The sequence below is a fragment of the Elgaria multicarinata genome, chromosome 4, assembly GCF_023053635.1.
Source record: "Elgaria multicarinata webbii isolate HBS135686 ecotype San Diego chromosome 4, rElgMul1.1.pri, whole genome shotgun sequence".
Taxonomy (NCBI): domain Eukaryota; kingdom Metazoa; phylum Chordata; class Lepidosauria; order Squamata; family Anguidae; genus Elgaria; species Elgaria multicarinata.
Window position 1 is genome coordinate 44,580,057 of NC_086174.1, and position 21,368 is coordinate 44,601,424.

A 21,368-nucleotide genomic window follows, 5' to 3' on the forward strand; every position below is an offset into this window, starting at 1 on the left:
CTCTCAGCCCAACCTACCTCAGAGGATTTCTGTTGTGAAGATAAAATGAAAAGGAGGATTGTGTATCCCTTCCTTGGAGGAAAAAAAGTTGGGATATAAATGCAATAAATAAATAAATAAATAAATTCCACATATAGTTAATGACAGTTTTAATGCCTGTTTTGGCTAAAGATTGTAAGCCTATGCGGCAGGGTCTTGCTATTTACTGTTTTACTCTGTACAGCACCATGTACATTGATGGTGCTATATAAATAAATAATAATAATAATAATAATAATAAAGGGTGGGATAAAAGTGCTATAACAAATAAATAAATATAATCATCTAACTGCATTTTGGCATGCAGTGCTTGGTGAAGTAAAATCTCAAATGTTGGAGTTAAAAAAATTGCCTTTTTTTGTTTTTGTTTTGTTTTGTTTAAATGGGATAATACTGCCTTTCAAGTCCCAGATAGAAATCACTTTCTAATGTATACCTGTTTCCCTTTCTTGCAGGCCTCATCGTGTGATTTACCATGGAAAAGCTGTTCTGTAGCATCCTGGTGTTTGGAGTGGCTGTTGTGGTCAACGCTTGTCCAAAATATTGTGTCTGTCAGAACCTGTCAGAGTCACTGGGAACACTTTGCCCTTCTAAGGGCCTCCTTTTTGTACCACCAGATATAGACAGGAGGACTGTTGAACTCCGGCTTGGGGGCAACTTCATTATTAACATCAGTAGACTGGACTTTGCCAACATGACTGGTCTTGTTGACCTTACGTTGTCGAGGAATACTATCAGTTACATACAGCCCTATTCATTTGCTGACTTGGAAAGCTTACGGTCTTTGCATTTGGATAGTAACAGGATGCCCGACATTGGGGAGGATATTTTGAGAGGCCTGATCAATCTTCAGCATTTGATTCTGAACAACAACCAGCTGGGCTATATCTCAGATGACGCTTTTGAAGACTTCTTGTTCACTTTAGAAGATCTGGATCTTTCCTACAATAACCTCAGAAGCGTGCCTTGGGAATCTATAAGGAAGATGGTAAACTTGCACCAGATTAGTTTGGACCATAATTTGATAGATTATATTACAGAGGGGACCTTTGCTGATCTTCAGAAACTGGCCAGATTAGATCTGACCTCCAACAGACTTCAGAAGCTTCCTCCTGATCCTATATTTGCCAGGTCTCAAACATCTCCATTAACTTCAACTCCATTTTCCCCACCTTTATCTCTCAGCTTTGGAGGGAATCCTTTGCATTGTAATTGTGAACTCCTGTGGCTGCGGCGTCTTGACAGAGATGATGATATGGAAACTTGCGCTTCTCCTCCAGGTCTAAAGGGGAGGTACTTTTGGTATGTCCGGGAGGAGGAGTTTGTTTGCGAGCCACCTCTGATTACCCAGCATACACACAAGCTGTTGGTTTTAGAAGGACAAACAGCCACTTTAAAGTGCAAAGCCATTGGAGATCCATCTCCAATTATTCACTGGGTGGCCCCAGATGATCGTCTTATTGGAAATTCTTCAAGGACGGCTGTTTATGACAATGGCACCTTAGAAATCTTGATCACAACGTCCAAGGATTATGGAACATTCACATGCATAGCAGCAAATGCTGCTGGAGAGTCCACTGCTACAATTGAGTTGTCAATTGTCCAGCTTCCACATCTTAGCAACGGTACAGGCCGGGCAGCCCCACCGAAATCAAGACTTTCTGACATTACCAGCTCCAGCTCCAGCAAGTCAAATCGAGGGGAAACCAAGGGGCCACCAGAAAGGGCTGTCTTGGTCTCTGAGGTTACAACTACCTCAGCTTTGGTCAAATGGATGGTGAGCAAGTCAGCGCCAAGAGTTAAAATGTACCAGCTGCAATATAACTGCTCTGATGATGAAGTTCTAATCTACAGGTAAGTGTGACTGGCTGCCAACTTTCCTACTTAGAAGAGAAATGATGGGGTGGCAGGTGATTTGGTTGAATGAGTCGTAGTATCTGCTGTTTCCTGATAGACTTGTCACAGAAGATAAGAACTGAAAGATAGCAATTCCCCTTTCCTCTACCACCTCTCCGACAGCTGGGGCACATACTAGGAAGTGACAGAGGAAAACATAGTATGTGAATAAACTGCATATTGTCCTTTCTGTGCATGAAGTGAGATTCTTCAATTTCTTGATCCATAGGCCAATGCTGATTATTAATAATAGCAAATAAAACAGTTCAGCCTCCTACATTTGAATAGGAAGTTCTGTTCTGTTCTCCTTCCAGCAAATCTCTGTCTCCTCTTTATGGGAAAAGCTGTACCTGCCTTCTGCTTCCACTCACCTTCACTTTGCCCCTTAATCTTACAGAATATGCATGCTGCCTTCAGTGCCAGCCCTACCATATGACAAAATGTGATGGGCGCTTCAGGTGGCAAATGCTTCAGGTGGCAAAGAGAGTCTAATCACGGTCTAATCAGTGTCCCCAAAGATAGCAAGCTGTCTTCAGGTGCTGTGGAGGATACTGCCTCCTGCCTACATTGTTGAAGGAGTCAGCTTTGAGCCTAGTGAGCTTTTGTACATGGAATGGGAGTGGTCACTATTTTTCCTCAGGCAGCAAAATGTATTGGGCCAGCCCCTGGCTGCCATGCATATGAATGGTCAGGTAGTGCAGTGTGTGTTTGTATGAAGAAATCTTCATAGCTTGTGACTTGCAGGCTAATAATTGTGTGCTTTCTACACACAACTGTTCATCATGCACATTTTCAGTCAAAGCAGGAAGGAAAACGTCTACAGGAACTGAAAAACAAGCCCCAGGTTCTTGTTGTATAGTATCACCCTAAGATTCTTTGTCAGGAGAAGAGGGGGCAGCTTGTTGTGTTCCTTGTCACAGGGAAGTTTTTTTTTTTTTCATGTCCTCTGCTCAATAGAATTCTCAAATTTGTAAATTCTTTTTCAAATTGGAATGGAGAAGGGTATGGAGGACCACCCTCCCACTGTCAGTGAAGAATACTTTTATTGCATTTGTATTTTATTTAAGAATGCACGACAGTATGATCTTAGTTAAGGTTTCCACGGGAAAAGCATTCTACCATTATAAAGGGGTAATTGCAGGGTTGGTCAATCTAACATTCATAACACTGAGATTTTTTCACCATTCTTCCTGAAATTTGCATGGTCCAGAAAGAAATGCCTATTTTACAAGAGTTGGAAATTTTAGGAAGATTGGTTAAAGAGTGAGGGAGAAAGGACACTTAACAGGGGGGAAAAATCTTTATTGCATTTTTGTACCGCCCAATAGCCGAAGCTCTCTGGGTGGTTTACAAAAATTAAAAGCATGAAAAGCATTCAAAACATAAAACAAAAAGTATAAAAGTATATTTTAAAAATAAAATATTTAAAAAACAACAACCAGGATAAGAAAGAAAAAGAAAAACTCTGTCACGCAAAAGTGTTCCTGAAAATGTATTGGCAACCAATTGTGCTCGCCTGTGGCCTGGCCAGGATGGCCGCCACGTGTTAACTGTTGCCATTTCCAGTCTCCCGTTCTACTCTACTAGGTTTTTTAAAAAATATATATTTTTATTGCTAATGAAAGCCAATGGAACCTTATAACACGGCACTCAAAATGTTGAGGATGAGCAGAGGGGGAGGAGGGAATAACTGCCACAGCAAACAACAGCAGCCGTGAATTTATGTGACGTTTGTGTGTGTGTGTGTGTGTGTGTGTGTGTGTGTGTGTGTGTGTGTGTGCGTACATGCAATCCACTCAGCATGACCAGTTCCTACCACAAGGAAGCTATGGAATTGAATGGGAGTGAAACAGAGGAGGGCCAGGATCTCTTCTTGATCATCCCAGAGTGCAGGACACGGAATCATGGGCTCATGTTACAGGAAGCCAGATTCTGGCTGGACACCAGGAAAAACCTCCTAACTGTTAGAGCACTATGACAATGGAACCAGCTACCATGGGAGGTTGTGGACTTCCTTACACTAGAGGCATTCAAGAGGCAGCTGGACAGCCATCTGTCAGGTATGCTCTAAGGTGGATTCCTTGTAGGCCCCTTCCAACCCTACTATTCTATGGTTCTATGATTTCATAAGCAGGCCTAGCTTTCCTTGAAGGCAGAGAGTTTTGCTGCCTGAAGACTCAGCCTGGTTCTTGCCTCCCTTTTGAAAGAAGAATAGACCTCTTTTCTCTTTTGGAACATGTTTTCCTTTGGCTTTGAGACTATTTTGGGCCATCTTTTCCCAAGGCCAGTTTCTCTGACCCAGACAGGATCCACAGTAGTGCTTTAAAACAGTTTATAACAGTATTGACTGCTGTTGGGGCCCTGGGCAGGATCTATACTACTGCATATAATGGTTTATAATGGTTATGACAACTGTTCAGGCCCAGGACACATTACATATACTGTTTTCATAACGTTTTTAAAGTGTTATATCCTGCTTGGGGTAGTTCAGGCCTAGGACACACTCCATATACAGTTTTCAAACTGTTTTCCTGCTTGGTGTAGTCCTGCCCCCAGGCACCAGGCTCCTGAGCAGTTTGGTGCAGTTTTTGTCCCCTATTTGTTTTTTCTCACTGGTGAAAGCTGGGCGTCACAGCACTTTCCATTTTAAAATATTTTCTTCACTCTCTACCTGGATTAATTTTCCATATCTGGACTTTGCTGAGTTCTACATCCTGGATTCTAGGAGAGATCTCTTTCAACCTTCCAATACATTCCTTTTAATCACCCCACACACACACAATACACACACACACACACACACTCTGCTCCCTTCCCTTTTTCTAAAAGTTTGGACCATACTGCTATAAAGTTGAAAGCTTCAAATACTTCATTTAACTAGTTTGAGTTGCTGTACGATTTAAGTACAACTTTGAAACCTTTCACAGTCACACTGTTTTTCTATTAAGCCTTAGAAGCAGTTAAAGTGTAGTGTATTTTGCATAGTGTACACATATATTTTCTTTCTAATCATTGCATGTTTCACATTTCACTTCTGTATATGATGTTCTTTTGCATTTACTTTTTTTTTATAAACCATTCATACCTTAAGACTTCTTGTGTGGCACGTTTTCATTGGTTCAACAAGTTAAAAGGGGTATTCACTGTTTTCCTGCTTATGTTTTAAAATCTATTTTCAAAAGGCCTAGTAACTTCAAGAGTTACAGAGTTGGGAGAAATCTTTGCAATCAGAGGCACTGAGTAAGGTACACCTGGAGATAATTTAGAATGAACCCAACCACATAACACTATTTCCCCTTCTGAAGAGGTCTGGACCACAGACTACTAAAGACAAACAAAGTGGCAGATCGTAATAACTGTTCTCATGTGCCCATTTGCTTTATGAGGCAGGTGCTCCTTCGGGCTACCAAATGGAGGGACTAAGAGGCCATAAAGTTGGCTGGCTGGTTTGGCCAGAAACACAGCCTCAGCAATCCTGGCAGGTCCATGTTGTACAGCAACCACTCTCAGCTGAACTTGATGGAATCACACCCACCACCCCTAGGTTTAATTTACTGACTTCCCCTGGCTGGAAACTATAGGGACAGACAGAGCAGGCATACATAGTACACATCGAGTGCTGAGACTGGCAAAGCTAAAGCAAGTATGTTGCTTTTCAAGAACCAAGGAAATTCAATGGGTCTTAGTTTTGAGTAAATATCTATGGATGGAAATGCAGCCTGTGCTGGCTTGAAACTTGACCGCAAACATGACCACAATCTGCTACTTTGAGATCCAAACAGGAAGAAAAATCATGTAGCATAAAATAAGCTATAATAATTAACATAGTAAACTGTAACTTATTATAATATAGAATATTTTCCGGTAACAGGGATTTTTAATTCCAGTAGAACAATTTTTAGGTTGTCTCCAAGTACAGACGCAGAACATAAAATGCTTCCTTTTCATGAGGCAGTGATAAAAAGCTTTTATCTCTGGACACTGGCTATTGAAAAGTTCAAATGAGTATCATTGAAGCATAACTTCTGTGGGTCATTTATTAATTTGAAAAGTGGGTTCAATACATAACAGTAGCTTTGAATTTATATTGGATGTCAAGTTGGTGTAACATCCTGGCTGACACTGGCTTGGTTGTCAACTGTTGTCATCCATTACACAAAGCCATGAAATTCATTAAACAAAAAACCTACGGTTTACAAAACAATGTTAAGGCTCTAGAGCTTTCAACCAAGCATCAGAAAGCAGGGAAATTGGGTGTTAAGGCTCACAACCCCACAGTCATCTCTGCATATCATCTTCTCCATCCTGTCCTCATGGTTTATCTGCTTTAGGAGAATGAGAATTTCACTGGCACTTTCTGCTGCCTTAGGGAGGATATGGCGTTAAGGCTTTTGAGCCTTAACACCCAATTTCCCTGCTATTTGGTTCTTGGTTGAAAGCTCTAGAGCTTAATGTTGTTTTGTAAACTGTAGGGTTGTTGTTGTTTTGGTTGTTTTTTTTTGGGGGGGGGTACCACCGTGAACTTGCAGTGCCTTTCTTTCAGACAGCAGGACGCTGCTGCCTTCTCGGGATCATTCTTGGGCTGTGTGAAGGGGATCTCAGGGTTGCAGTGACCTGCAAATTAGGAGACCTAGGAAGTAATGAGAAATGTTTCCCATCAATCCTGGATGTTGAATGGAGCTTGAAAGTCAATCAGACTGCAAAACTCAGCTGATGGAAATGTTTGTGCCAGGGTTATTAGGATTAATGACAGTGCTGACCAGCAATGTGCAGGTATATTCTTCTGGAATTCCAACATATAAGCACATCTTACTTTAAGGATGTAGCTAGCAGCTATGTCTTCATTTCTTTCTTACTCTAGAGTAAATGCAGGGGCCCCTGCAAATGGATAACTATTTGAGAGGAGAAAGGGTTAAAGCGTCCTACCCTCATGTCAGTTTGCCAATATGTGCTTGCCCTACATGGCTTGGGACCACAATACCTGATGGAATGCCTCTTCCGACATGAACCTACCCGTACACTGCATTCAACATCTAAGGTGCTCCTCCAAGTGCCTAATCCGAGGGAAGCTCAGAGGATGACAACAAGGGAGAGGGCCTTTTCGGTAGTGGCCCCCCGACTGTGGAATGATCTCTCCAATGAGGCTCGCCTGGTGCCAACACTGTTATCTTTCAGATGCCAGGTCAAGACTTATTTATTATATAAATAATAAATAAATAAATAGGGTAAAATATAAAAGGAGGTAGCTGCTAGCTACATCTTTAAATAAATGTGTGTTCTGGTCCCCTTTTAGTTAGCATCTGACTGTACGCCCAGAAGTTCAGAAATCCTGTTTATGGAATGAGAATTAGACTCACAGCATAGCCGCAAATATCTAGGCATAGGTCAATTTCTGTACATTATCTAAGGGCATAGCTAGACCAGTCGATATCCCAGGGATCGTCCACATGACTCACAGGGAATCCCGGGAGCAGGGAGGGATGATCCCTCCCTTGCCCCTGGATATTGGCAGGCCCTTTCCCCCCGATTTTTCTGCAGTCTCGAGATGATCCCAAGACCAAGGAAAGTGTGGCCAGGTGTCGCTGGTTGTCCCGGGTCCTTGCGATGAGCTGGGACCTCAAGAGCTCTGTGCCCATCGGGAGTGAGGTGGGAGGAGCGCGAGGTGTTTTTTTAAAAAACAAACGAACTTATGATTCCGGTGGAGCGCTCCTGTTCCTTTAAGAAAAATAAATTCAAAATGGCATTTGCAGTGTCGCGCACCTCATCTAGACGAGGGCAACAATCATAAAATCGCGAGACCGCCACTGCACAATCCCTCGTCTAGCCATGGCCTAAGTGGCACTAGGAATTGTGCTAGAAATTAGTCCCAGATCCTATCCTCGTTTAAATGTTAAGAAATTCCCCACATGAAGCGTCCCCATCAAAACATCCACATAAGAAAAATAATGAATTAGTGCGTTCACTCTGCCAGCTGATCCAATGGCAAACTGGTTTTCACCATTTTTCTCCCTCAAAAGGAGGAGAGGGCAGGAGAAACTGCATGAGCAAGACTTTCCTTGACACTGAGCATCAGCTCATACATTATTTTATTCACCATGACTCTGGAGATGGGGAATCACCTCCAGTATATATATCAATATATTTTATAGCCCAGTGAGGATAATCTGTAAAATATATAAATGCTTCACGTCCCAAGCATATTTAAATAATTGTGAGGTTGAATGGATTACTTAGATATTATACTTTTTCATCATCCTTACCATCATCACTGTATAGTCTGCAAACATATTTGCTAATATTTGCTATACCAGGCCTACTGTATATCCCGGGATTATCCCGAGATCATCCCTGTGCATCCAAATGACACACAGGGGATCCCGGGAGCAGGCAGGGATGACCCCTCTATTTGCCTGGGATAATCCTTAGGTCTAGCTAAGGCCTAAGATATAAGTCCCACTGAACTCTGTGCGATATACTTCCAAATAAAACTGTTTAGAATTGGGCTGTTATTTGGATTTCATTTTTGCTATACCAGTCTGCAGTGATTCATCTCAATTGAATCATCACATAACTATTCTGGTTGCTGAAGGGGGCTTTGATTGGTTGGTGCTGTGTATTACTTTTATTGTTGCATTTTTAATTACATGTTTATGTACTGTATTTGTTTTCATGTTTTCAATCAGAATTAAACCTTGAGCCACTTTTTCGGGGAAGAAATGGGGGAATGTTTAACCCACCCTCCACTTTGAGTGCCATGTACCCACTCTGAATCAGGGCCATGTATACCTTCACAAAAGTGAGCAAAACTATCACGCAGCGCTGCACTATGCATGATTAGCAGAATGCTTCGTTTGGCCTTCAGGTTGAGGTTTAGAGGTTACGGTTGTGCCTTGCTGTGCCTCCTCTCCGAGATCATATGATTCCGTGCCTGACTTAACATGTGCCTGGTTAAGAGCTGTAGAGCCTACCTGCTGTGCTGAGCACAGTCTGTGGCACGTGGGTGGTACAAAGCAAACTCTTCGGTTTCCAACTTCACAAACACCTGACCTCAGCAACTCTGGTGAAGTACTCTGCCTTTCATACTCCTCTCATGGGTCACAGCCCATCCTTAACATTTAAACTTCCAGAGTTTAGACATTATGCAGAAGAGCTGCTGCTTAAAGGAGGGGGAAGGTGTGTGTGTGGGGGTGTAGTAGTCCAAAGGACTGCTATGAAGTTGTATAATTAAAGCTAGTATCTAGACAGGCAGAAGAAGTAGGCTTGTAAAAATAATCATGTCCCTCAAAGGACGGGAAGAAGCTCCCAAGACACACATCCACACCTTAAAGTTACATCACAGAAAATAGAATAAAGGCCAATGTCCATACACTATGTGGTATTAATCTTGGGGTATTTGGAGTTCCACACAGATGTATACATTCCTTACATATGACATTACTTCCCCCGTTTCTTTGGGTCTATTATTTTTAAACCATGTTTACCCATCAGGGGCTGTATTCCATTCATAAATCTCATCCCACTGAGTTGCAACGACACCTATCAGATCACAGTAACCACCTTCCAGTAGGCTTTTAAGTTCATCCTGTTTATTTCCCATGCTGTGTGTATTAGCATATGCTTCCTGGTTTCTAGGCTGTATTTACCTGGAATTTACTGGGATCCACTTCCACAGTCTTTTCTCCACCTTTGTGCTTTGTGTTCTGCTCTCTTGGCAAGGTTCGAATACGTGGCTCAATTGTAAGTTCTGTTGTTCTGCCACCCCCACCTCCCAGGAGTTAACTTAAAGCCCTCTTGATCAGATTTGCAAAAGTCCTTCCAAAAACGTTCTTCCCGGTCCCTGTGATCAAGGCATTCAAATAGCCAGTGACTGTTAATCCGGGCGAGTGGAGGGGCCAGCCCGCGCTGCAGCTAGCATGGGCTGTCACTCCTAGCTAGACGTCAGACATGACGGGTTAAAGAAAGCCCCGTTGCGTCCGCCATTTTTTAATGTTTTAAAGGGACCTGAGTGCAGGAGCGCTCAGGAAAGTGATTGTTGTTGTTGTTGTTTTAAAAATAGGTTTCCACTCTCCCCCCCTGCGATGCCTCCCCTGGCCCTGATCTCCCCCCTGCGATTCCCCCCCCCCCGGCCCGATGGGCACAGTGCTCCTGTGGAGCGCTGTGCCCAGTGCGTGGCTTCTCCTGGCTACTCGCGAGTAAGCCATGTAGCTGGGAAAAGCCATGAAACGAGGCTAAAAGTGGTGCCGGTTATCCCGGGCCAAGGGAGGGTTGACCCCGGGCTGACCTCCTAGGCGCATCATCTGGATGCACAGGGGTGAGCCTGGGTATCAGCCCGGGCTAAACCCTCGTCTAGCAAAGGCCCAAGTCAACGTCGCTTTGCTAGATCAGTCTCCACTGGTCCGTCTCAATCCAAGGGGAACACAAACAGAATTTTGGTGATTGAAAGGAGCTTTGATTGGTTGGTGCTGTTTATTTTTTTATTCTTGCGTTTTTGTTTCATTTTGTTTTATGTTTTTAATTAAGATTTTTGTTTTAATCTGGATTTTATTGTAAAACCACCTTGGGCATGTCTATACCATGCCTTTTCCCCGGGATCCTCCCTGAGTCGTGCCTGTGTGTCCACATGATGCACAGGGGATCCTGGGAGCAGGCAGGGATGATCCCTCCATTTCCCTGAGATTTCTGGGACCACGTTTTCCTGTTTTCCCCCACAATCTTGGGATGATCCCGAGGACCATGGGCAGTGTGGGTGCCCATCCCGGCTTTTCCCTCCTCCCTGCAGGTAGAAGGAAGGAGCTGGGCTGGGGGGAGTCCACGGACATCGGAAGGGAGCAGGATCAGGTTGTTGCTGTTTTTAACTTACTTTTTTTGCTGGAGCGCAGGTGCACTCCAGCTCCTGTCTTGGCAGGTGTGACGTCCCTTTTCCCTTCCCGGATGTCGCACTTCCGTTTAGATGGTCAGGGACGATCCCGGAAGCGGGTAAGTCTGGGATCGCCCCCTCCCTCTACACCTTATGGTGTAGACGTGCCCCTTGAATGCAATTGTTTGGGTGGAAAGGTGGGATATAAAATAAATAATTAAACATATGAATAAGGGAATCATACCAAGTCACATTTTATGGCAAGGGATGCTGAAGCTGAGGGAAAGGAGATGTCGGCTGCTGTATCAGTTTCCTTCAGGCTGAAACTGTGGCAATATATCACATATGCCATTAGCTCTAAAATGAATGTACAACATCCAATGATTTGGAAACAAATCAGTTGTTATTTTAAGTGTCATGAAGCAAGTTTCGAAAATGTGTGTATTAGAAGCATAGCGCCAAACTTTGCCTTAGGAATGTTACTTACAAAAGGCGGCCTGTGTTCCTTGTAACACTGGCATTAATCATCAGTAAAGCCACAGGAGTGGTACTTGTGAAAGTGAATATATCACAGGAAGTTTTCTGGGTGTTAAAAATTTCTCTGTCGCAACTACTTAAGCATGTTAGTGCTGCTCTGTTTCAGCACTGCCTCTAATTGTTTATCTAACTCATCAAAGGCTCCACATTCACACTCGAGGCACATTTGGGATGACTAACGTCACACTGCTTACCCACAACATCTGTCACATTTCCTCTCTTAGCCGTGTGGCACCCAAATGGCGAGGCCCACACTTGCACTTTCGACACAGAGAGACGATGCTCTCACCGAAAGAGTGTTTTATTTAAACTTCAAATGACTCACCGTTTTCATGTGTGAGTCGGATGTTTTAGCATATTCATGTTTGTACAGTTTGTGAATATTAACAACAGAGCTATTAAAAGCCATGGCCTACTTCCCCTGTTGGAAGTGTTGGAATTTATGGAATTTCATATACTAGATTGTGGAGTGGATGTTGTGAAAGAACAATTCTTGTCATGGTTCCTGCTTAGGATAGTTCTGCTTTTTATTCAGGCAAAACAATATTCGTCCAGGTATTTGCTTCCTTGATTTTTTAAAAAAAGAAGTTTCAATATTATTGGTTTGTCATAGCGTTGGGCTGAATCCTGCCCCCTATTTTCAGAAACTTTCCCTCTCCCTTTGAAAGAGTCATTGTTTTTTCTGCCTTTTTCACAAGGATGGGGGAAATTTAGAGAATTTTCTCATTGGGGAGGGGGACAGGTTTTCCACATAACTTCTTGAAGTGTAGCTGGTTGCTGAGGAGCCTTCTTCCAGCTTTTGGAGGAGCCCAGTAGTTCTTAGTGAATGCCTATTGGAGACCATGTGACCTCCCCCTCTCCAATAAGCATTCAGGAAGAACTCCTGGGTGCCTGAAAATGCCAAGGATGTTTTAAAAAGAATAGAAAGAAAGAAAGAAAGAAAGAAAGAAAGAAAGAAAGAAAGAAAGAAGAGCCCTCAGCAACTGGATACATTTGAAAAGGTATTTGGAAACCCTTACACATTCCCCCCAAGGAGAAAATTCTCTGAAATTCTCACCTCTCCCAGCCTCCTTCGCCTGAGTTTTCACTTCCCCTCCCATGAAATGCTGAAAATGGAATGGACGAAATTTTCAGCACATCACTAGTTTGTCAGTTTTAATGGTCTTATTCCTTTCATTCCATTAGAGCCTTTAATCTAAGGGTGCAGGATTTCAAGCCCATGGGAGAAATGGGGTCTGCTTAGGATCCAAATCCAGACCCCTGTTGTTCCAAGATGCCTGTGCCCCCTTCCGTTTCCCCTGACCACAAACCTTTTGGTGCTTTTCCAGCCTTTGTGAACATTTTCCCTCATTCTAAAAGGTTGAAATGCCTCCCCCAAAAGCATAATTACAGGCAGTAAGTGCTTTAAGCTACAATACTCTGGTATTTGGAGGGGGTTGTATTTTTGGCCCCACCTCTTTTGCCACAATGGAATGGCAGCCAGTGAAAACTTCTCTGAAAAGGGATCCATTCAACTCTTGGAATGAAAGAGGTTCAACACCCCTGTTTGGATTCACTGTTTGGATTCATACCGGTGTTGGTAAGGTAACAGGGATATATATCTTGACAGGCGGTGGCAGAAGTCACACATTCTGGTCAAGCCCTCATTCTCTCCTTGCAAGGGGATAGCAAGGGCTTGGCGTCCTGCGACAGGGACTCTGATGGCCGCCATTTTGCACAAAATGGGGGCTCGTTGTCTGCAAATCCCCATTTTGTACAATTGGCAGCCATGAACGGGGCCATTTACGCAAAATTACAGATGGAGACGGTCCATTCACACCTTTAATGTTATGCAAATGGAGTCTGTACAGCTGCCATTTATGCCACTTTGGAAATATGCAATTTCCTGAACTGCCATTGTTGTGCTCAGTGGAGGCTCTGGATGAGAGCAGACGGCTGCCAGGCAGTCACTGAACCGTGGGTCATTCAACTAGCAGGCCTGTGATTGTGCCGCAAGTCAGGAAGCTGGGTCTCGGGGGTGGGGAGGCACTTCTTGTATTTATTTATTTTACTTCTGACACTCCAACTTTGTAATGTTCTATCTAAAAACTTTCTCCTGCTACTGAGTCTTTTCACTTCTAGAAATGTATTTATTTTTGTAATGAATCTAGGCCTTTGAGATCTTTACAATTTTAAGCCTTCTCTGAATCGGCCACATTTTATTTTTCAGCTGCTCTGCTTGTTATTTTATTGCATCTTTTTAAATTGTTGTTTTAGTGTGTTTTAATTTAGCCTTTGGGCTGAAAATGGGATATGATATCAAATTAGCTTCAAAAAGTAAAGAAAGAAAAAATGAAGCTCTCTCCTGTAATACAAATTCCATCCAGGGAGTGAAGGCACAGTGCCACATGAGCTTGAACACCTTTCCTTTGACCCCTGGCTGTCTAGGCTGAAGCAGTTTTCAGTAAGAGCAGCAGTTGGGAAGTGGGATTAAACTAGATGGGAAAAACTACTCTCTCTCTCTCTCTCTCCTTCCTTCCTTCCTTCCTCTTAAGTAATGGCTAAATCCTTTGGGTTGGGAAGATGAAGGTGTTGATCCTCAAAATTAGGGGTTAAAGGCTCTCTACCCTGGCATGTTGGTAGCCAATCAAACACACGAGTCTGGAGAATGCACTTAATCCATTTACTTCTGATACTGCAGTATGGGGGTGCTCTCCGGTTCCACAAAATGGAGGCACCAAGAACAAAGGAATCTCACTGTGTGTGTGTGTGTGTATTATATAGGGTGACCATATGAAAAGGAAGACAGGGCTCCTGTATCTTTAACAGTAATGTAGAAAAGGGAATTTCAGCAGGTGTCAGTTGAAGTGAGTGAAATTCCCTCTTCATCACAACTGTTAAAGCTACACTAGCTATAGTAGAGTGGCCAGATACAAAAGAGGGCAGGGCTTCTGCATTTAACTGTGTTAAATCAACATTTAAACTGTGTTCATCAACATTTAACTGTGTTGATGAAGAGAGAATTTCACCCTCTTCAATTGACACCTGCTGAAATTCCCTTTTCTACATTACAGTTAAAGTTACAGGAGCCCTGTCCTCATTTTCATATGGTCACCCTAATATATTCGCCCTGACTACAAGAGGATGTTAGTCTCTTTCTAAACTTTCTATTGGTCAGTTCTGGATTAGCAAATTAAGTTACATTCAATTTTCAAGTTAAGGTGCACAGTCTCAATGAGTCATAGGTTTGATTCGATGCTCCATTGGTTGAAAGTTTTTCCCTTTGTCTGCTAGCACATTATGTCCACCATTAAGGAATGCAAATCTGGCATGTAGCCACCTGTAGCCACCCTTTGGCAGAGAAGCCATCTTTAATCCTTGGCACATTATTTATTTATTTATTTATTTATTTAGAATATTTATATACTGCTCCCCATTGAAAAATTTCGGAGCGGTGTACAAGGTAAAATAAAAATAAAAACAGGGGAAAATCAGTTAAAACAAAATTTAAAAGAAGCAAAAACAGAAATCCAAGGCTGCATGTTAAAGAAAGGCTTCTTGGAATAAAGATGTTTTCAGGAGGCGCCGAAATGAGTACAAGGTCAGAGCCTGCCTGACCTCCAGAGGCAGGGAATTCCACAGGAGGGGCGCACCACGCTGAAGGCTCTTCCCTTGGTGGATTCCAATTGGAGGATGGATCTAGGTGGAACCACCAGGAGCAGGCCCTCGGATGACCTCAGTGACCGGGCAGGTTGGTAAGGGAGAAAGTGCTCTCTCAGGTATCCTGGTCCCAAGTTGTTTAGGGCTTTGTACACAAGTACAAGAACCTTAACCCTGGCCCGGTAGTGAATAGGTAGCCAGTGCAGTTCCCTCAGCAGAGGAGTTACATGCTGGAAAGGGGCAGCTCCAGACGACAGCGGAGCTGCAGCATTCTGCACTAGCTCCAGCTTCCGGAGCAGCTTCTCAGAGAGATGAAATCTCTCCCTGGGTCTATCAAAGGCACAGTCTATATTTATTTTATAAATCCATGAAGCTCTCTTGCTGTTCATTTGTATGTTCTCAAAACAGGATATACAATAGCACAAAAAAAGTAATTCCTACATCACATCTCTCCTTATAAAGAAATGGTATACCAGCGGGGGGGAGGTGGAATGCAAGTATAGCCCAATTCACATGCCAGTTAAGAAAATGAGGATGAGCTTTGGCCATTTTAGTCCTATTGATTTAAATTAGTCTCTCTAAGCCTAAAACCAAGTTGTCCATCTCAACTGGGTTTTCAGCTGGCCAACCACAAATCTTTTATTTTTGCTAAGTAGTGTCAGGATTGCACTAATTGTTCTGCTCAGTGTGTCTTTGTCTTCTATGTGTATGGTGTTTGTAGATAGTGAATTTACAGAAGTATATACTGTGTTTATTTTATGCCTTGTAGCACATTGTCAGACTTTGAAAAATAACAGCCATCATAAGATTACAATAAGTTTCCCAAGAGAAATCTTTGAAATAACATAACTTAAAAAGTGAGAAACTACCCTGACTACCTCAGTTTTATTTTGTATCTCTCCCTCTCGCTCTCTCTCTCTCTCTCTCTCTCTCTCTCTCTCTCTCTGTGTTGTTTGTTTTGTGGTTGTTTTTTAAAAGAACACAGTAGGTCAAGCTTAATTTCTTTTTAAAAAATAAACAAAAACCTTGACAGTAGATCATCTGTATTCAGCTTTTCTATTCAAATTTAATTGATCTGATCATTTTTGTTTATAGTAACAACTGAGGGAGGTAATGCACAATCGCCAATATTTCACACATGAAATAAGGGGCATGTAAACACTTTACTGCCTTTCCAAGGACCATGGCTTCCACAGTTACAAATTGCATATAGACAGGAAACTCAGTGTCTAAAATAATGAGCAGATTTAGTACCTAGTACATTTGCAGGTACTATAATAATATAATATGAAAATTGTTGCTCCAATTAGCAGCAGCAGCAGCAACAACAATCATAATTCATATGGCACATTAAATGTACATAGCTTATTATCCCTACCTGGGTGTTCTAAATTTGGCTTAACTTATCACATGAGTGGGAGGCAGAACTGAACTGCATAGTCCCACCTCTGATGTCACACACATGATCAAGGTGTGTGTGTGTCATCATGCAGAAAAGAGGACTGCACGCTATCACGGTTCTGGCTCTCGTGAAGGTGATGCGCTTACAGCTCTATGAGTGCAGGACTCCCTTCTGCAGATGTTCATGCCATGTGTGTGAATGCCGGAGGGGGGAAGTGATGTCATGCATGCAATGTCAAGGGGAAGGTTATGCAGCATGGTGCTGCTCCCTGATTACCTGATAAAGTAAGCCAGATTTTAAATGGCTGAATAGGGATTCTCATTCTCTTGTATTTGTACCCCGTCCTTCTACCCATATGGCATGCAGAATGGGTTATGCTTGGCACCAGTCCCATTATGACTGGTCACTACAGGGGTGAGTAGGATTTTTTTTTACCTGAAATCTGACTGGCACCTGGTTCTCAGGGCTTTTTGCCCACTCTGCATTGGCCCAGTAAAGGATATATTTAAGAATGGAATTTTCTTTCTTTCTTTCTTTCTTTCTTTCTTTCTTTCTTTCTTTCTTTCTTTCTTTCTTTCTTTCTTTCTTTATTTCATTTTTATACCAACCAGTAGCTGAAACTCTATGAACAGTTCACAACACTTAAAACTATAAAGTATAAGACAATAAAATACAGATGATGCTGAATACAGAAAGACAACATTGCTCATACACAAAGTTGACAGTGTAGTACAGGAAAAGAGATCAGCAGTTTCCCTATTGGTGAGCACCTTGAAGAACCTTTATGGTGAAAGGGGTGCTCACCAAGACTTGTCCTTAAAGGCATGTATGGTTGGGCAAAGGAACTCCTTTGAGCCTGGAGCGCACGCTCAGAGTCATGGGGTTGGGGTGATGGTGAACCAGGATGTACACCCTCAACTGAAAGATGGACAGCTGGCATATGCTGCATACATGCGGGGCAGGGGTGCTTGGATCATGGCTCATCCTTAATGGAATGATGAGGGAAATGTTGCAAGGGAACCCCAGCAAAGAAAGTCCTCATAGAATACAGCTCCCCTATGAGGAAAGGTTACAATGTTTCAGGCTGTTTAGGTGAGTACAGGGAAGACATGACAGGGGTGTATAGAATTATGCATGGCATGGAGAAAGTGGATAGGGAAATGTCCCTGTCCTCATAATACTAGAACTCAGGATCATCCCAAGAGATTCAGGACATATAAAAGGAAGTATCTCTTCCCCCATGCTCAGTTAAATTATGAGACTGGCTACCACAAGACGTAGTGATGGCCATCAATGTCATAGCTACTAGTCATGATGGTTCTATGTTGACTTCTAGTATCAGGGGCAATATACTTATATATGTCAGTTGCTGGGAACATATGTAACATCTTGGTTGGCCACAGTGTGAACTGAATGCTGGACTAGATAAACCTTTGGTCTGATCCGCAGGGCCCTTGTTATGTTCTCATTTCTTTCATGCACAGTTAGTTGGCCTTGAGAATAAAGCACATAAACTATTCCATCGTGATGTGCCTATAAAGGACAAGAATAAAGACTTACTGTAGCAGAGTTTTAAAAACACCACAGCACATTTTTATACTGTGCGGAGCGGGACTTCTCTGCTCCTAAAATCAGAGCGGTGCTCCGATAAAGTGATTCTCTGCTCTGATTTCCAGAGCAACTCTGTCTCTCTGTCCCATCAGATTACCCATTGGAGAACCATTCATTTTCGGATAACTGCCCTGTTATAGCCTATGGAAAACCAAAATGCTACAGCTCTGTCATTTTTAAAGGTAAAGAGATGAAACTTGTTACTCTGAGAGCTGAACCCTTCATTCCTTGAGTTTTAGGATTTTTTTTTTTTAAAAAATCCCCCTCAAACCATTTACCCCATACACACACACATACACACACATCTGAAATTGTGCAGGACCTTTTATGCTTTAATTTGCTGATGCACAGTTTTGCATCATCAGTTTATAAAAAATAGAGATCTGCTGTGTTCCCTGACCACTTGCTCTAATGGGGTGAAATGGTGGGATGCTCTCCCTATGAGAGGTCAGATAAGAACAAACATAAATATAATACCTTTATTTTTATATTTTATTCAAAGCATATAAACTTGAGTCCTGCCTTCAAAATGAGATACTAGTGTAGCAATAGCAATTTTTTCCTCTCGCCACCCCTTCTTCTCTTGACTTTATGCCTGGCCTAGTTGCATCCATACTTGTGGTACACAGATCAGCCCTTGGCACAAGATTATTTTCCATATCCTAACATTGGCTTGGGAGACTGTATGGATCTATACTGCCTGCCAGTCATCATCACTTCCTGGGACAACTCATTTACATGGAATGGTTTTCATTATTTTCATTATATGAACCATTTTTCCTAAATCTTTCCTTTCAGCCAACATCAATTGTTCAAGAAGTGAAGAAAATTGGTTGTAGCTTCATTCTGGTTCAGACACAGCTCCCATAATCTAAACGTATGGTATCAAATCGACACACGTGGGGAAATTCAATTTTTGTGGGAGGTTAGTTTCTGAAAGTTCTGCAAGCTCTCTCTCGAGAAGATGAAGTACATATGGGGAGTGGAACTTGGACTCTTTCTCACTCCATGAGCTAGCAAATGAATGAGTTCCAGGGTGGGGAAAATGGGTTATATCATCTGCAATCCCTCCCCCTAAGCACTGTGATTGGTTGGGGGAACAAGGAGGAGACTGTGGCTATTGGTTAATCACAGATGTCAATTTCAAAACTACCCCTCCCTCAGCGACAGCCTCTTCCTAATATGGAAATGTTCAGTTAGTTGTCCATCAACATGAAACATGCCCTCATGTTGACTAAAAAACTGAATGTTCTTCTAACCACACCACGGATTTCCAATGGTTTTGAAACCGCCTCCTAACCACACCGCACCTTCAGAGGTCCGTCGGAGGTCTGTCAGACCCATGGATTTTCAGTGTGGAGCACACACCCCTATTGACTTCATTGTATCAGATTTCATGGTGGTATATAGCATATATCAAACATTAAAAAGAAAAACAACAACAAAACAAGAACACAACGGGGGAAAGAGCAGTATGCAAAAGCCTCTCAAGATACTCCACCCAATGTGTGGCAGAGAAATTGGGAGGGGGGATTTCTCAAGAGGAGAATTCCTCAGCAGTTTCTCATAGGAAGGGCTCACCATTGGCAAGGATTGTAGCACAGCTTCTTCTTCATCATCATCCTCTTCATCCTCTTCTTCTACAACTAAGTTTGCAGGCTGGCCTCCATTTTGCATCCACCACATGCAGATATGAAGGGGCAATGTTGTGTCTAGCTCAAGGCAGCTACTGTTGTGTCTAGGTCCAAAATCTGTACTCCAATTTCTTGAAAGTTTTCTTTTCATATTAAGGAAGTTTCTATTGTTCTACTTATTTTTGTGTTGTTTTTGAGCTGACTTTATCATTGTGAGGCAGACAAGGGTGCCGTGTGTTGCATTTCTGTTATGCATGTCTCCATTGCTCTGCAGCCTCCCAGGCTGCCTGCACTTCCTGAGCTGAGAAAGTCCTCTGGGAGTAGTTACCTCCTGATGATTTCCCCTGGTCTTTAATTGAAGTATAGGAAGCTGAGGAGGCTACAGGCTGCTGGAGAGATGACTGTACAATGAAGGACAGGACACTCATACACACTCCTCGGTCACCTCCTAAATTAGGTAAGCACAAGAAAGCTGAACCCAACCCAGGAGCATTTCTCTGAAAATTTCTTCTCCTTTGAATTTATCTTCGAAAGCAATTTCTTTTCTAACAAATTGGGTGAGAAGGGTTGGGGAAAATGTGGGAGAAAAGGTTTGGCGCAGCACTCAGAAGAAAATGTTCAATGTATTATTAGGGTGATCAGTGCATTGTAAGAACGGGTTTGTAATTACTATGTTTTTGACTGAGTTTCCCCCTCAATTAACTTTCTGTGCTTTGTGTTTACATTAATTGCATTGTGTTGCTATTAGGTGTGTGCACCTACCACAAGATTAAGTTTGGACCCTAATTTTGTGATCCCGAAAATCGTCTGAACTGGCTGGGATTCATTTGCCCTTACACTTCTCTGTGGTTGGTTGCTTGGTTTGTATGTATGTATGTATGTTAATTTCTATGAAAATAGTCTATGCCACTAGGGAGGAAACCTGCACAATTTTAAAAGGAGAGGTGCAGGGGCTAAGGAGTTTCGATGAATGAAAAACAAACAGAGATTTCGTTTTTTGCTCGGTTGACACCAAAATCTCAGAAAATGCAATAGGGCAATGGTGGATGATGGATGTGGAGCATCCAGTGTGTCAGGATCAGGTACTAGGGATGAGTACTTTCAGGATCCAGGCCCAAGCTCAAAGGGCTGCTCTGCTGCAGAGTGCTGGCAGGACTCAGGCCCTGGCCAGCAGCAGTTCATGACAGGGTAATTCGGTGCAGCTGGGAGCAGCTAGAGTCAGGGCTATTTAAGACCCACATTGTGACTGCAGCATTTGCCACAGCAACACTGTTCCTGTGGTGCTTGGCGCCTGTTCCTGATGCCTTGTTGGTTCCTGACCTCGCACTGCTCTTTGGACTATGCTCTTGCTTTTGCCTCTGCCATGCCTTGTTTGTTCCTGACCTCGCACTGCTCTTTGGACTATGGTCTTGCTATTGTCTCCACCATGCCTTGTCTGTTCTTGACCTCGGACAGTTCTTTGGACTATGCCACTTTGTGGTCATACCAGTAAACTGCTCTATTCTAAACAGCTTGTGTGTGGGTTAGTCTTTATAGATCTTCACTCTCCCGAGTCCTGGCACTCAGTCTGTGCTCCCAGCTGCCCGCGTCCCGGACTATTACACAGTGGCAGAAGCAGAAGGACTTGAACATACAGCATTTTCCAAGCAAGCTCCCAATGCTGCACCCTCCTAGGTTCCGTAGACTCCACCAAATGTTTTTTAGTATTCCTTCTCCTGGGAGAGAGAACTAGCAAAGAACAGCGAACACTGGA

General features: G+C 42.8%; 1 protein-coding gene across 1 annotated transcript in view; it reads left to right on the forward strand.

Moving 5' to 3' along the window:
• Positions 1-514: 514 nt before the first annotated feature.
• Positions 515-21,368, forward strand: part of LRFN2 (leucine rich repeat and fibronectin type III domain containing 2) — a 70,696-nt gene continuing 49,842 nt past the window's right edge. Inside the window, exon 1 of the mRNA XM_063125612.1 lies at positions 515-1,893. Within this exon, the coding sequence (XP_062981682.1) occupies positions 515-1,893 (1,379 nt within the window). The remainder of the gene's footprint in view (positions 1,894-21,368) is intronic.